This window comes from Raphanus sativus, chromosome 8 (assembly GCF_000801105.2).
Source record: "Raphanus sativus cultivar WK10039 chromosome 8, ASM80110v3, whole genome shotgun sequence".
NCBI lineage: Eukaryota > Viridiplantae > Streptophyta > Magnoliopsida > Brassicales > Brassicaceae > Raphanus > Raphanus sativus.
This window is the reverse complement of record NC_079518.1, coordinates 26,514,942-26,528,088: the sequence shown is the minus strand read 5'-3', so window position 1 is coordinate 26,528,088 and position 13,147 is coordinate 26,514,942. Positions and strand designations below refer to the sequence as shown.

General features: G+C 34.1%; 3 protein-coding genes across 3 annotated transcripts; 1 reads left to right on the top strand and 2 right to left on the bottom strand.

The window, feature by feature from the left end:
- Positions 1 to 3,990: 3,990 nt before the first annotated feature.
- Positions 3,991 to 6,268, bottom strand: LOC108820649 (GATA transcription factor 28). The gene is made up of 8 exons (XM_018593641.2): positions 6,047 to 6,268; positions 5,513 to 5,853; positions 5,322 to 5,414; positions 4,994 to 5,127; positions 4,783 to 4,917; positions 4,579 to 4,684; positions 4,399 to 4,467; positions 3,991 to 4,316 (listed from the first exon to the last, which is right to left on the bottom strand). Exons 2-8 carry the CDS (start codon positions 5,828 to 5,830, stop codon positions 4,251 to 4,253), a joined length of 921 nt encoding a protein of 306 aa, XP_018449143.1. The 5' UTR covers positions 5,831 to 5,853; positions 6,047 to 6,268; the 3' UTR covers positions 3,991 to 4,250.
- Positions 6,269 to 6,677: 409 nt separating this feature from the next.
- LOC108820645 (mannosyl-oligosaccharide 1,2-alpha-mannosidase MNS1) lies at positions 6,678 to 10,247 on the top strand. Its single transcript, XM_018593636.2, has 14 exons — positions 6,678 to 7,045; positions 7,245 to 7,292; positions 7,384 to 7,545; positions 7,803 to 7,915; positions 7,996 to 8,061; positions 8,219 to 8,393; positions 8,616 to 8,705; positions 8,793 to 8,917; positions 8,988 to 9,053; positions 9,137 to 9,245; positions 9,319 to 9,417; positions 9,509 to 9,589; positions 9,663 to 9,833; positions 9,925 to 10,247. The coding sequence occupies exons 1-14, from the start codon at positions 6,887 to 6,889 to the stop codon at positions 10,141 to 10,143; spliced, it is 1,683 nt and encodes a 560-aa protein (XP_018449138.1). The 5' UTR covers positions 6,678 to 6,886; the 3' UTR covers positions 10,144 to 10,247.
- LOC108820643 (KH domain-containing protein HEN4) lies at positions 10,187 to 12,672 on the bottom strand. The gene is made up of 7 exons (XM_018593635.2): positions 12,049 to 12,672; positions 11,536 to 11,904; positions 11,212 to 11,463; positions 10,924 to 11,140; positions 10,778 to 10,839; positions 10,518 to 10,703; positions 10,187 to 10,422 (listed from the first exon to the last, which is right to left on the bottom strand). The coding sequence occupies exons 1-7, from the start codon at positions 12,628 to 12,630 to the stop codon at positions 10,285 to 10,287; spliced, it is 1,806 nt and encodes a 601-aa protein (XP_018449137.2). The 5' UTR covers positions 12,631 to 12,672; the 3' UTR covers positions 10,187 to 10,284.
- Between the last annotated feature and the right edge of the window lie 475 nt (positions 12,673 to 13,147).

The window sequence follows — 13,147 nt, the reverse complement described above, 5'->3', positions numbered from 1 at the left end:
GACTCTTCATAGTTAGTGCACTGCTCGATAGATAGCTGCACCATGCGCCTAAAGGTGGTAGGAGCTTGGACTGGAACATGAGGTTTCTTCACAAGGTCACTAAGGGTCTAACTGGTGACCAAGGAATGAAGAGGAATAATGCATTCCTTAATGTTCCTAACAAATTTTACCATTCATTAGGAATAGTCATTCCTTTTCATTCCTTCTCATTCCTTTTATTGTAGAGAATTAAAGAACAAATTTATTCCTCACTAAATTTGATATGGAATAACCGTTCCCCATCATTCCCATAATTTTATTCTCATCAATTCTTTTCTTTTTTGTTCCTACTATTCCCGAGACGGTCACCAGTTGACAAGTTTTTTTATAATAATTTATATTTTCCTTGTGTTGTTAAAACATTATACTATTTTAGTCACCAAAATTCAAAATTGTTGCTATAATCATTTTTTTAAACGCTTGTCAATCAAAGTATTCTTACAATTCTAGACCAAACTGGCTAGTAACTAAAACATTAAAAAAAACATCAGTAAGCATCATAGAATAATACCATACAAATGTGAGTAAGAAGTAAATTCAGAAACCCAAAAATGCCATGAGATTGTGAGAGTGAGAGAGATAGAGTCAGATTCCCAGGCAAGAACAACATAGATGCTTTTAAGCCTCTCACTGTGATGTTTAAATATATTTACCAACCCAAGAAAAACTAAACAAAATCTAATTAGCAAGACTTTTATTTTAGTCAATTATAAACAAAAATTATGTTTCATTTCAAAAAGATTATATAACTAAATATACCAAAATATAAATAATGACACCAATCAAAATATGAACAACTAAATTAATCAATTAATATATATATATATATATATTCATATATGTGCAGGAATTTTCATAACACAAGTTATGTTAATTAATGCATATCTGATTTAATATTTATATTTTATATTTTCCAAAACAAGATATATCAAACTATAAAAATTATATAAAAGATATTTACAAATATTAGAAGATAACTGAACCACCTACTAATAAGCCAATTTTGATATGATTTAAACCAAACAAAATCATCATCAATTTACAAGAATATAACAACTCAACATACTAAAATGAATAGTAAAAATTTATAGTTCTTTTTTGTAGACGAAAAAATTTATAGTTGAAACCACATATATTCTATTAAAATGGGATCATGTTCAACTGATGAATGTTTGTTTCAATAATGTATTTCATTTATTTAAGAAAATATTATTTCAAATTAAATTAATATTAAACACAAATATGATTACATAAAAACCTAAATATAAAAATTGAGTTTTTCAAAAAAAAAAATTCATTTTTTAGTTTAACTTATATGTAACAAGATATGAGCCCGTTGCGCAACGGGTTTTGTTTGGTGTTTTAGTTTAATATGAAAACATAAAATAATAAATATTATTGTAACTTTATGATTTTTTGCATACATTATGTGAGATTTATTTTATAAGTTAAAACCCGTTTTCACACATAAATTCAAATTAATATTTATATTTTATAATCATGGTACATAGATAAATGTTATAAACTTTGTATTAAATAATATACTATACATAAACGTTTTAACTCAACACAACTCAAAATAAGAAATTGAATGAAAAGTAAAAAAATGAAAGTTTAATACATCAATCGAGTCAATGACAACATTATACACTTTATTATGTACTATCTTAATGTTTTATTAAATAAGTTTTTAAAAGCTTATTATGCTAGGATATTTTAAAAAGGAGACATTTTATTTTATATGTGTCCTTTTTATTTACAACTAGGTGTTTCGCCCGCGCATGCGGACTTAAATATTTTATAATTATTTATTAATATAACCATTACTAATTAAAAGATTATAATGATAAATTATTTATGTTTTATAACAGATTATTATATATATTTTCATTTAAATATTCTTACATATAATTTTTAAAACAATTATTTTTATATACATTCATTCTTAAAAAAAAAATCTTAGAAGTCATTTAATATTATCTTTCAATATATAAAACTAAAACATTTACTTGATTAATATTTAGTTATGTATTTTGTGGTTATAATAAGAAATTGTTTATGTTTTCTAACAAATTATCATATATCATTTAAAATTATTACGTATATTTTTTTAAAACAAATCTCTGTATACATACAGTATATATTCATCATTAAAAAATATATATTAAAAGTCAATAAATATTCTCTTTTCAATTATATAAAACTAAAAAAATAATTGATTAATATTTAGTTATGTATTTTTTTGTTTTATTATTTTGTTATTAAAATAATTTTAAGATAACAATACAAATATATAGGAATTATATTTTATTTAATATATTTTTAGGTTTTGGATAATTCTGATTATTATTATTTTAATTATTTATCTAATAAAAATAATTTTAAGATAACAATACAAATATATAGGAATTATATTTTATTTAATATATTTTTAGGTTTTAGATAATTCTGATTATTATTATTTTAATTATTTATCTAATAAAAATAATTTAAATTCATTTTTGTTATATAAATTTTATTCATTAAGGGTAAAAACGATATTAACCACTCTAACTTTTAACGTGAGAGCTCCGTTGCGAAAATTTACTTCCCAAATAATAGTATAAATTAAAATTAAAAAAAAAAACTCTTTTACATTTTTGTTTAAATTTTTTGAAAAGGAAAATCTGTCACATATAACCTATTATAGTTATCTTCTCTTTAGAATTTCCGGAAAAAAAGAATTGTTATCAATATATATCTTTATCATAAATTTTCATCAATTTTAATTCTCACTATATATGTTTAATCATATTAATTAGCAACTTTGGAGAACCAAACTCAATATAATCTTTTACAATTATATCTCCATTAGGATTTTAGATAAGGAATTTAGTATTAAATAAACTATCTTCAGATCTTTTTTGTTTATGATATTTTAAAAAGGAAAATTTCTACAAAATTTACTACGAAATAATTTTTTTAATTTTCCCTTTTACTATCAAATAAATTTTAAAGTATTTTTTTTTATAAAATCGTTTTATATCTTATATATTAGTGTGTATATATATATATATATTATCATTATATATTTTAACACATGTCACAATATTAAAAGGAAAATTACTATCAAATATTATTTTGCAAATATCTTTTGTCTAGGATTTAGAAAATGGAAAATTTTTCTTTTATAGAAAAGTTGTTTTTACTATCTTATATATTATTTTATTTATTTTTAATCATTATATTTGTTAACACATGTCATAATATTAAAAGAAATTTTGCAATTATCTTTTGTTTATGATTTAAAAATGGAAAATTATTATAAATAATATTTATAATTATATTTTTAAAAAATCTTTTGTTATTATTTTATTATATATATATTTATTTTAAGTATAAGATATTAACACATGTCATAATCTTAAATATAAAACTTCCAAGTGTCATGATCATGTTAATTAGTAACTTTGAAGAACCAAGCTTTATATAATAAGATATTAAACTCCTTTATAAAATTTTATTTTTGAAATATTAACATTTTTAGAAATAATAATTTAAGTTGATGAATTTTCTTTGTTGGAGATGAGTCTGACACCTCTCAACAAGATTTATTAGACAATGAACAAGACCAATTAAACAATGAGAGCACTAGAAAATCCTAGGACTCACTTTGTATAAATAAAGAGACACCTTTTCTTTAGTGAGGGATTTTTTTTTCTTAAATCTAGAAACACATTTCTAGAGGGAGATTATGTAGATTTTTAGATTCACTTTACATTTTTAGAGAAAACATATTCTTATGTTCTTTTTCTATAATCTATAAAAAAAATTTATCTTTTTATGTTCTTTTTTCTCATTTGGATTTCATTATGAAGACTTCTTATAAACCCAGCATAAAAAAAATGTCTAAATCTAATACAAGAACATTTTCGGATTAAACAGCCATGTTAAGTTACTTGTGAAGTGAAGAACCATGTTAAATAAAGATACTCATTTAACAGAGCCAGCAACATTACATCAGACTATAATAGTAGAGACCAATGCCAACAACAGTTTACCAAGAAGCATTCTGAATCAGAAAAAGATAACCAAACACGGCAGATCATTATCACCTATATTACATTGTTCACTGATCAAATCCGGATAAACCTAAATCGAATCAGATTCTCTAAAAGGAAATGATAAAAGACTCTGTTGAGATCTTTCTCTGCGTTTAAGAGAAAGTGTTCTCACTGTGAGTTGCTTATGTCATTGGCTACTGTTACCATCATCTGACCAGCCTCAAGATTTGCATCCTGCAAAGACAGATCCATATGTCTTGTGACAAAACTGTAAGCAAAAAAATATATTTGGTCAAAACAAAAGATCTCTGCTTACTTCATTCTTATTTATCGCAAGATTTTGGGCTGTTTGAGGAGATCCTCTGGATAAATCTCTAAGAGCACCCTAAACATTCCAAGTGTTGTCATTAGACAGAAACATCAATGAACTAAAAGCGCTACAAGATGAGCAAGTAAGAGAGAGAGTTGATCAGTTAAGCAGCAAGTATTAGCTTGCCTTGTTTGCCCACATAAGTCCACATGCATTGCAAAGTGTTCTTGGCCCTTCAGGTCCACGCCTCATCATTGGAGTTGACTTCTCCCCAATTCCACAGTGCCGACATCTTACAGTTTCCAGAACCATTCCAAGGAACAAATACTAGTTCATGACAACCTCTCTACGTTAAGTTAATAACTAATTTAAAAGCATTGATCAACTTACGAGGTTTCTTGATTCTGAGCCTCGCTACCTTCTTCTATATCCCATGTTTCATTAGTCCCCCAGTTAGATCCATCAGATGCAGCTTCACCATTGTTGGACTTGGCAGATGTGAACTGACCTTTATTGCGTTGCATCCTGTTTACCATTAAAAAATGCAATGAAGGTGCAAACTCAAACAAATGTATAAGTGGACCAAGTTGTTGAATGTTACCTCAAAGCTACCTCCTTGCGAACTGTATACCGAATCTTCTTATCAAAGTTCCTCTCTTTTCGTTTCTCTCGGAATCTGAGTAAAGAAGCTAACCGCTGTGGCATACTAAACCTTTGAGGAGTACCAGGTAGACCCTGTTACATTGACTAATTAGTAACGCAATGATGCAGACTATGTTAAGGCGCTCGCTCTTAAAGACTAGGGTTTAAAAGGAAGCTTAAAGTTCAAGCAGTTTCTAGTATACTGCAACAGGGAGAGGTCTAGACACGAGTGCCAAAGCTAAGCTTCAAGCTCGAATCATGCACTAACAATGGTACCAAACTCTTACCAATACTCTATTGTTCTGATGAGGTGCTCCTAAGCTTGTAGGTGGTGCCTGAGGTACTTCGCGTCCACCCAGTAATAGAAGCACAGCTTGAACCTGCAGCGAGTGACGGTCACGCATCAGACACATGCTGCAGTGTGTCACTTATGGTCAAAAACAGATTAAAGAACCAACTCAGTGACAAGTTGAATCACCTTTTCAGGCAAGACACTGTCGAAAACGTAGACTTGGCCCTGAAAGGACAAAGTCAATTGATCTCCTTGTTCACTACCACGGTCAACCACTTCACCACGATTGTCAGTTATATTGCCAGGGTGAGAAGGACCGTCTATTTCAACTCCATCACTCATACCACCACCATCAGCTTGGTCATCATCGATCATACCGCTTCCATTGTGGATGTGTTGCAATTGCAAAGCATGATGTCCATAGTGGAGATCATGATGCATTGATTCTTGAGCTTCTCCAATGTGCATCCGACCATTGCTTCCATGAAGTTCATCATCATCCATGCTTGCTTTTCATCAATTTCACTCTGAAATCAAAACAAACTTACATTACTAAAACTGGAACTTTCCTATATTAACGGTACAGAAACCTAAGAAAAAACCTAAACCTAAACTTGGATCAATCAGATCCGACCAAAGACTCTACATTTTACACGTGTTAAGCCTGACACAGACCGTTTCAAACAAGTTCCACAATCTCACTATGTCAGCACTTGGTACCTATTCGTGTGGGAGCAACAACAAGACAGAGCAGCAGAATGAAGATGTCCGAAGACCCAACAAGCGCGAACGAGAAACGGTGAAAGATGACAACTTGGGGGAGCTCGGAAGTGATGAACAACGCCTGAGAAAGGAGAACTGAGACGAAGAACCGGAACACCGGCGATTAGAGAGAGAGAGAGAGAGCGGTGAAAAACAAACCAATTGGGGGCCAAAGAGACTCAATTTATTAATTTATCAGTAAAACGATTAAACAAAGAAAGCTTATGGACCGGACCAATAAATAAATACTTTTTTAATAATTATTTTTAATATTTAAGTAAGAGAAACATTATATTTAAAATCTAGAATACTTGACAAAAAAAATCTAGAATACTAAAGTTTTTTTCAATTTTAAATTTAAATTATATAAACTAAAAACATAATTTTTTTATAAAAGATAAATATCAAAATAAATTAAAAAAAAACAAACATAAGAATAGAAACCGAAGCAGAGACTTTTAAAGTAAACCAATAGGGCCAAAGAGACTCGATTTACTAATGTATCATCAGAACAATAAATAAGGAAAGCTAAGGGACCAATTATAAATAAACAATTTATTATTTTCCGTCTGGTGTTCTCTTGTTGTTTCTTTTCTTCGTCTTCGTCAACCAGCTAAGCTCGAATCGGATCTATAATAACTTGGATTCTCTTAAAAGGAAGCTCATCTCTATCTCTATCTCTATCTCATTCTCGGATTCGAAAGTTCAAACCTTTACGCTTTCTTCTTCTTCCTTCCTCTGTTTCATGGAATCTGACTTCCCAATTCGTCTCTGTTTCTGCTGAGTGTGTTTGTGGAGATGGCGAGAGGTAGATCGATAACTGGTTCTGGGATATGTAGATATCTGAATCCAGCTTATTACCTCAGAAGGCCAAAGCGTTTGGCTTTGCTTTTCTTCGTGTTCGTCTCTGTTTCTATGGTGGTTTGGGATCGTATCAATCTCTCCAGAGAACATGAGGTATGTTTTTGTCCGAATCTCTCTGTCTAAGAGACAGTTTTATTTATAACAGGTTGTTGGTGAGCATATAAAGTAGCTTATGTTTTTAGAACCACTTCATAGGGACGATGGTACCTTGTTTTTGTTTCAAGGAAGTGAATGACACTCTCTTGTGATCATCCTTGTGCTCTGTTTAACAAAGTTTATGTCTTTCTTTCAGGTTGAAGTTTATAAGTTAAATGAAGAAGTTTCACGGCTGGAGCAGATGGTAAAATTGATGTTTCCCCCTCTCATTATATTTGCCCTTTTTTTTTGTTTTAATTCAACTGATTAGCTAACGAAGTAATATATTGTGCTAGTTAGAAGAGCTTAAAGGTGTTGGCAGTGGTAAGACATTGATGACTCAGAAGGATGTTCCAGAAAATCCAGTTGATATTGAGCGAAGGCAGAAAGTAAAAGAGGCAATGATCCATGCTTGGAGCTCATATGAGAAGTATGCTTGGGGAAAAGATGAGCTTCAGGTATAAATTTATTGTAATCCAACATGTTGTTCAATAGATAATCTAGTGACAATGTGCTCTACAAATCTAAACTAGTCATTAAGTTTGGTGTTTCCTATTTCAATTTTGTTGTGAGCCTTTTTCTGTGAAGCTATCTGAAGTTACCACAGTTTCCATAGGACTGCAAACACTGTTGTTGAGATCATTTTCTTCCTTGCTCTGCAAAAAAATATTTTGGTCTGAAGTGATTCTTGTTTCATTCATTGTTTATTTGTCAGCCTCGGACTAAAGATGGCACTGATAGCTTTGGTGGCCTCGGAGCAACTGTGATAGATTCTTTAGATACACTCTATATAATGGGTCTTGATGATCAGTTTCAGAAAGCCAGAGAGTAAGTATCTAGCTGCAGGCTCTTCAATGTTAAAGGTTTGAATTGCTCATCTTCATTTGCTTATTCTCTTTAAATTGCAGGTGGGTTGCAACCTCATTGGATTTCGACAAGGATTATGACGCCAGTATGTTTGAGACAACCATAAGGTTGCTTTAACAGGTTTACTGTGCTTGTTGTTTTCTGTATCTGTCATAGGAAGAGTCAGATCATCTGTTGTTATTAGTTGGTTCTTGATTGACATAAGATGTGGGGGCTATTGATTTATTGCATCTTCTAATGTTCTTTCTCTTTATTTTCTTCCAGAGTTGTAGGGGGACTTCTCAGCACGTACGATCTTTCAGGGGACAAACTTTTCCTCGATAAGGCTAAGGATATCGCAGACAGGTTATTACCTGCATGGAACACTCCAACAGGCATACCTTACAATATCATCAACTTGAGGAGTGGAAATGCTCACAACCCTTCTTGGGCGGCTGGGGTGAGTCCTAATATTACTTAGTTATATCATCTTAGATCCTTCTAAAGCCTTTAACCCAGGCTGCATTTCTTGTTCTTGTATGGTGATGGTTTCTTATACTTTATGTCTTATCTGTGTCTTTAGAGTAAGTACCAAGTGTGATTGGATTTAGATATGTATCATTAAATGAGTAGATTTGGCCTGTCAGTTTTAGCTAATTGTTAGATTTATTTTATCTTCTAGGGAGCCAGTATCCTTGCAGATTCTGGCACTGAGCAACTTGAATTTATCGCCCTTTCCCAGAGGACAGGGGACCCAAAATATCAGGAGAAGGTACATGTCTGCCCTAGTACTGTTTTCAATTCTGAAGAAAGCATTTGCTGCTAAAGATTGATTCGTTTGTTAACTTATGTCTCTCAGGTAGAGAAGGTTATAACGGAACTGAATAAAAACTTCCCTGCAGATGGTTTACTCCCCATCTATATAAATCCTGATAATGGCAATCCATCCTACTCCACCACAACATTTGGTGCCATGGGAGACAGGTAATTTCCTCTACCAGATGTCGGTTTGGTTTTCTGCTCTGAAACAGTTACTAATATATTGGTTTTGTAGCTTTTATGAGTATTTGCTAAAAGTTTGGGTGCAAGGGAACAAAACCTCGGAAGTGAAGCTCTATAGGTAAGTAAAACTAGATGCTGTATTTCAATATTAGCAAAAATATTGATTTAAGACTTGAGTTCTTTCTTGTGGCAATGAATCAGGGAAATGTGGGAGAAATCAATGAAAGGTTTACTAAGCTTGATCAAGAAATCAACACCTTCATCATTTACATATATACGTGAGAAGAATGGAAATAGTTTTAATGACAAGGTAAAGTCTATCTAATGCTTTGGGTCTGAGTGTTTTGCAGGTTTGACATTGTTTCTTTCTTGTTATGATTCAGATGGATGAATTGGCATGCTTTGCTCCTGGAATGATAGCTTTAGGAGCATCAGGTTATGGTCCTGATGAAGAAAAAAAGTTTCTAACACTTGCTGAAGAGGTACATTAGAATCTTACATGTTCTTATTAGAGCTTTTAGTGAAGTTTTGTTGTCTGCTTATTACTCTCTTTCCCCCTTCATTTCACTACAGCTTGCATGGACTTGTTATAACTTTTACCAATCAACACCAACAAAACTTGCTGGAGAGAACTATTTCTTCAATGCAGGACAGGTTGGTAAAGAACAGGTTTTGTTTCACGCATCTGTTTGGTTTGTCAAACCCACAAACGTTATGATTGTTTCAGGACATGAGTGTTGGAACATCTTGGAACATCCTAAGACCAGAAACTGTTGAATCTCTGTTTTACCTCTGGCGGTTAACTGGGAACAAGACATATCAGGAGTGGGGATGGAATATATTCCAAGCATTTGAGAAGAATTCACGTATAGAATCTGGATATGTTGGCTTGAAGGATGTAAGTTTCTTCTTTATCAGAAAACCCATTACCATATTTAAAAAAAAAGTCTTTTGCATTATTATTCAAACGTTTCCTTACTTCATTTCAGGTCAATACAGGTGCTAAAGACAACAAGATGCAAAGCTTCTTCTTAGCTGAGACTCTCAAGTATCTTTATCTTCTCTTTTCGCCTTCATCGGTTATTTCATTAGACGAGTGGGTTTTCAACACAGAAGCTCATCCGCTTAAGATCGTGGCACGGAATGAGCAGCGTAAGCCAACTATAACGTTACGGCAGAGGCGGTTTGGTGGGATTATTAAGGGTTAATATAACTGGAATTTGATATATCTTATTATATAATACAGCGACGTTTGAGGCATATTGTTGTATTAGTTTGGATAATAGATAAAGAACAACATTTGTAACAACAATTAGTACTGTTTTCTTCTGATTTTAAAAAGAGAGCAATCAACTTTGACCGCAAAGAATGAAAGCATGAAGAAGGCTTTGAGCAAAGTGAGCTTGGTCTGATGTCCCTGAGACTACTACTAGTCCCTCTGTTGTCCCTGCCTTTGGATCATGCACAACCACGTTTGCGCCTGTTACCTGTTTTGTTTCGGTTACATTTAGATGATTCCTTTCAAAACAAATCGTCCTTCTATCTATGCACGCATACATTATCGGGATGAGTTACAATGTACCTGCTTGATGTAATTCAGGTTACTGCAGTTCTCACCATAGACATGGCCTATGTATGCTTGAGGAACCACAATCTCCACATTTGCGCTTGTCATTGGCAGATTCTCGCTTCCAATGGGTTCATTTCTTAAAGCAAACCCGTGGTTCACATCAGGAACCATACCACCGGGATGGCCATCGATAGGTGGCTAGTAATTAAGAAATATTAAGTTAGAGAAATGTAACCATCTGCTCTATAACCATACACATTGTTTTTACATACCTGTGGAGTCCAAGACATTGGGGAAGGTGGCCTGTCAAATCCAGGACCATGACAATGCCTCTCTGTATAATCATATACATTAATAAAGAGCTGAGATAGATGCATGTATCAACTGTTGATCAGGAGTTGGGATCTGATGAAAATACCATGGTATGGTCCTCCTGGAGAATGGTAACGATCTGGAGAAGCTGGATATGGCCTCGGTCCAAAAGGAGGAGGCGGTTCTGGATACGGACCCATGAACGGCGGAGGTGGAGGACCACCCATTCCTGGAAAAGGAATCCTTCCAGGAAACATCGCTTCCCGAAGCCTACTTGTTATTTGGAACAAAGCATCTTGAACAGTCTTCACATTCCCAATGATCTGACAATGCAGCAAACTATTGTCAGTTACTGTCGAGTTGAAAAAACTTATCCAACCTATACTGAGATTACCTGCACAATCTCATCATGTTGAGATTCATACTTGGTAGCTTGATCTTTTGCAAAGACACGGATGCTAGCACCAGTCGCTCTCCTCATTTCACTTATAACATGACCTCCTTTCCCCAACAAACGTCCTATAAACGGTGAATGCACAAGAAGCCTGGCAACAACTGCGGCGCTGGGTTCAAATCCAATCTCAACGATTCTGTTATGCACACACATCACAGCATCTTGAGCAAGAGAGTGCCGTCTCTCCAAGTTCTACAACAACAAACGTAAAAAGCCACAATAAACCAACCAACAACGCAACAAAACCACATTCCTTCACATTACCTCTCGTGCAGATATCACAACGATCCTCTCCTCTGTCTCATGAGTAGGATCCGACACCTTAATAGACGCACCAGTCTCGTTCTGCAAAGCGCGAACCACGGCTCCACCTTTCCCTATCAAGCACCCAACTTTATCAGCCGGACACAAGAGCCTGAACGCAACCTCCTCTTCGACAATGGGTCTGTTAAAGGGTCCAACGTCTTCAGGCATTGGGTTAGGAGGATAATCCCACTGATGATACTCCATAGAGTGATAATCAGGCTGCGGAAACGAACACTCCTCCCATGTTGTTGGAGGTGCACCACTCTCTTGAAGAGAGCTAGTAATCATCAAAAGCGCCTTCTTTACACTCGAAAACTTTCCATTTATCTTTTAAAAAAAGAAACATAACCCAAAATCAGTTAAAGACTCAAACTTTGAATTAGTCATTACAAGAAACATCATCACCATAACCAAAATCAGTTAAAAGACTCAAACTTTGAATTAGCCATTACAAGAATCATTCATCATCACCTGAATCACAACGTCTCCAGGGAAAGCACAAGGAGGGATCTGATCAGTAGATGCGATCCTGACACTAGCTCCACTATCATCCCTTATCCTCTGCATCATCATCCCTCCTTGACTCATTAAGTAATCAACTTGATTGCCTCTCACGAGAACCCTACACAAACCCTCCAACTCCCCTTTCTCCAACTCACTACTCCCTCCCTCCGCGTTCGCGGCCTCGTCGCCGAACACTATCCTCTCCAAAACCCTAACCAAAGCCAAAGACGACGGCGGCGGCGGAGGAGCTTCCTCGTCGGGTTTATCTGTCTCCGGCTTCGTCTGATCCGCGCTAGGGTTTTCTGCGTCTGACGAATCGTCCTTCTTTGTTGCGTTCGGTGCGGTGATCAAGACGACGCGCTCTTCGGAAGGGACGGGGATGTCGTCGATGACGCGGATTTTGGAACCGGTGAGGGACTGGAGGTGGCGGATCACGGAGCCGCCTTTTCCGATTATTGCGCCGGTGCGTGAGGCGGGGCATAGGAGGCGGAACTGTACTGACTCCGCTCCCGGAGCTGTCGCCGGACGCTTGGAGGAAGGGAAGTCCATTTAAAGAAGCGTAACGGTGCCGTTTTGAGTTAAATCTTAGGCATAACTTAAAAAGTGTCTATTTAAATCTCCCAAAGTTGCACAAATTTGCAGAAAGGACCTCAGTTTTGATGGATGTTCAAAAATGATACGAACTTGTGAAAGTAATACAAGAACTCTTTTATTAACACTTTGCAATGTTCAAGAGATGGTAGGCGGCAACTAAGCATTCTATAAAAGATTAGTGACTACAAGGTTTATTTGAGTTATTTAAATTATTTATATAAAATATTTTAGTTTTTGAATTTAATTATAAAATTAATTTGGTAAATTATCAAAACTAAACAAAAGAAATTAGATAAAGTTGTGGATTCATTGTAACATTATTAATTAGTTTAACAGATTTATACTAATTTAGATCAATCCAAACTGATTTAGAATGGTTTAGACCAATTTAGAATGATTTTTGAACCTGTTTAAACTATATAAATCGGATTTTAAGAAAATCGTTTGAGATAAAATCAATTTATTAGAACAA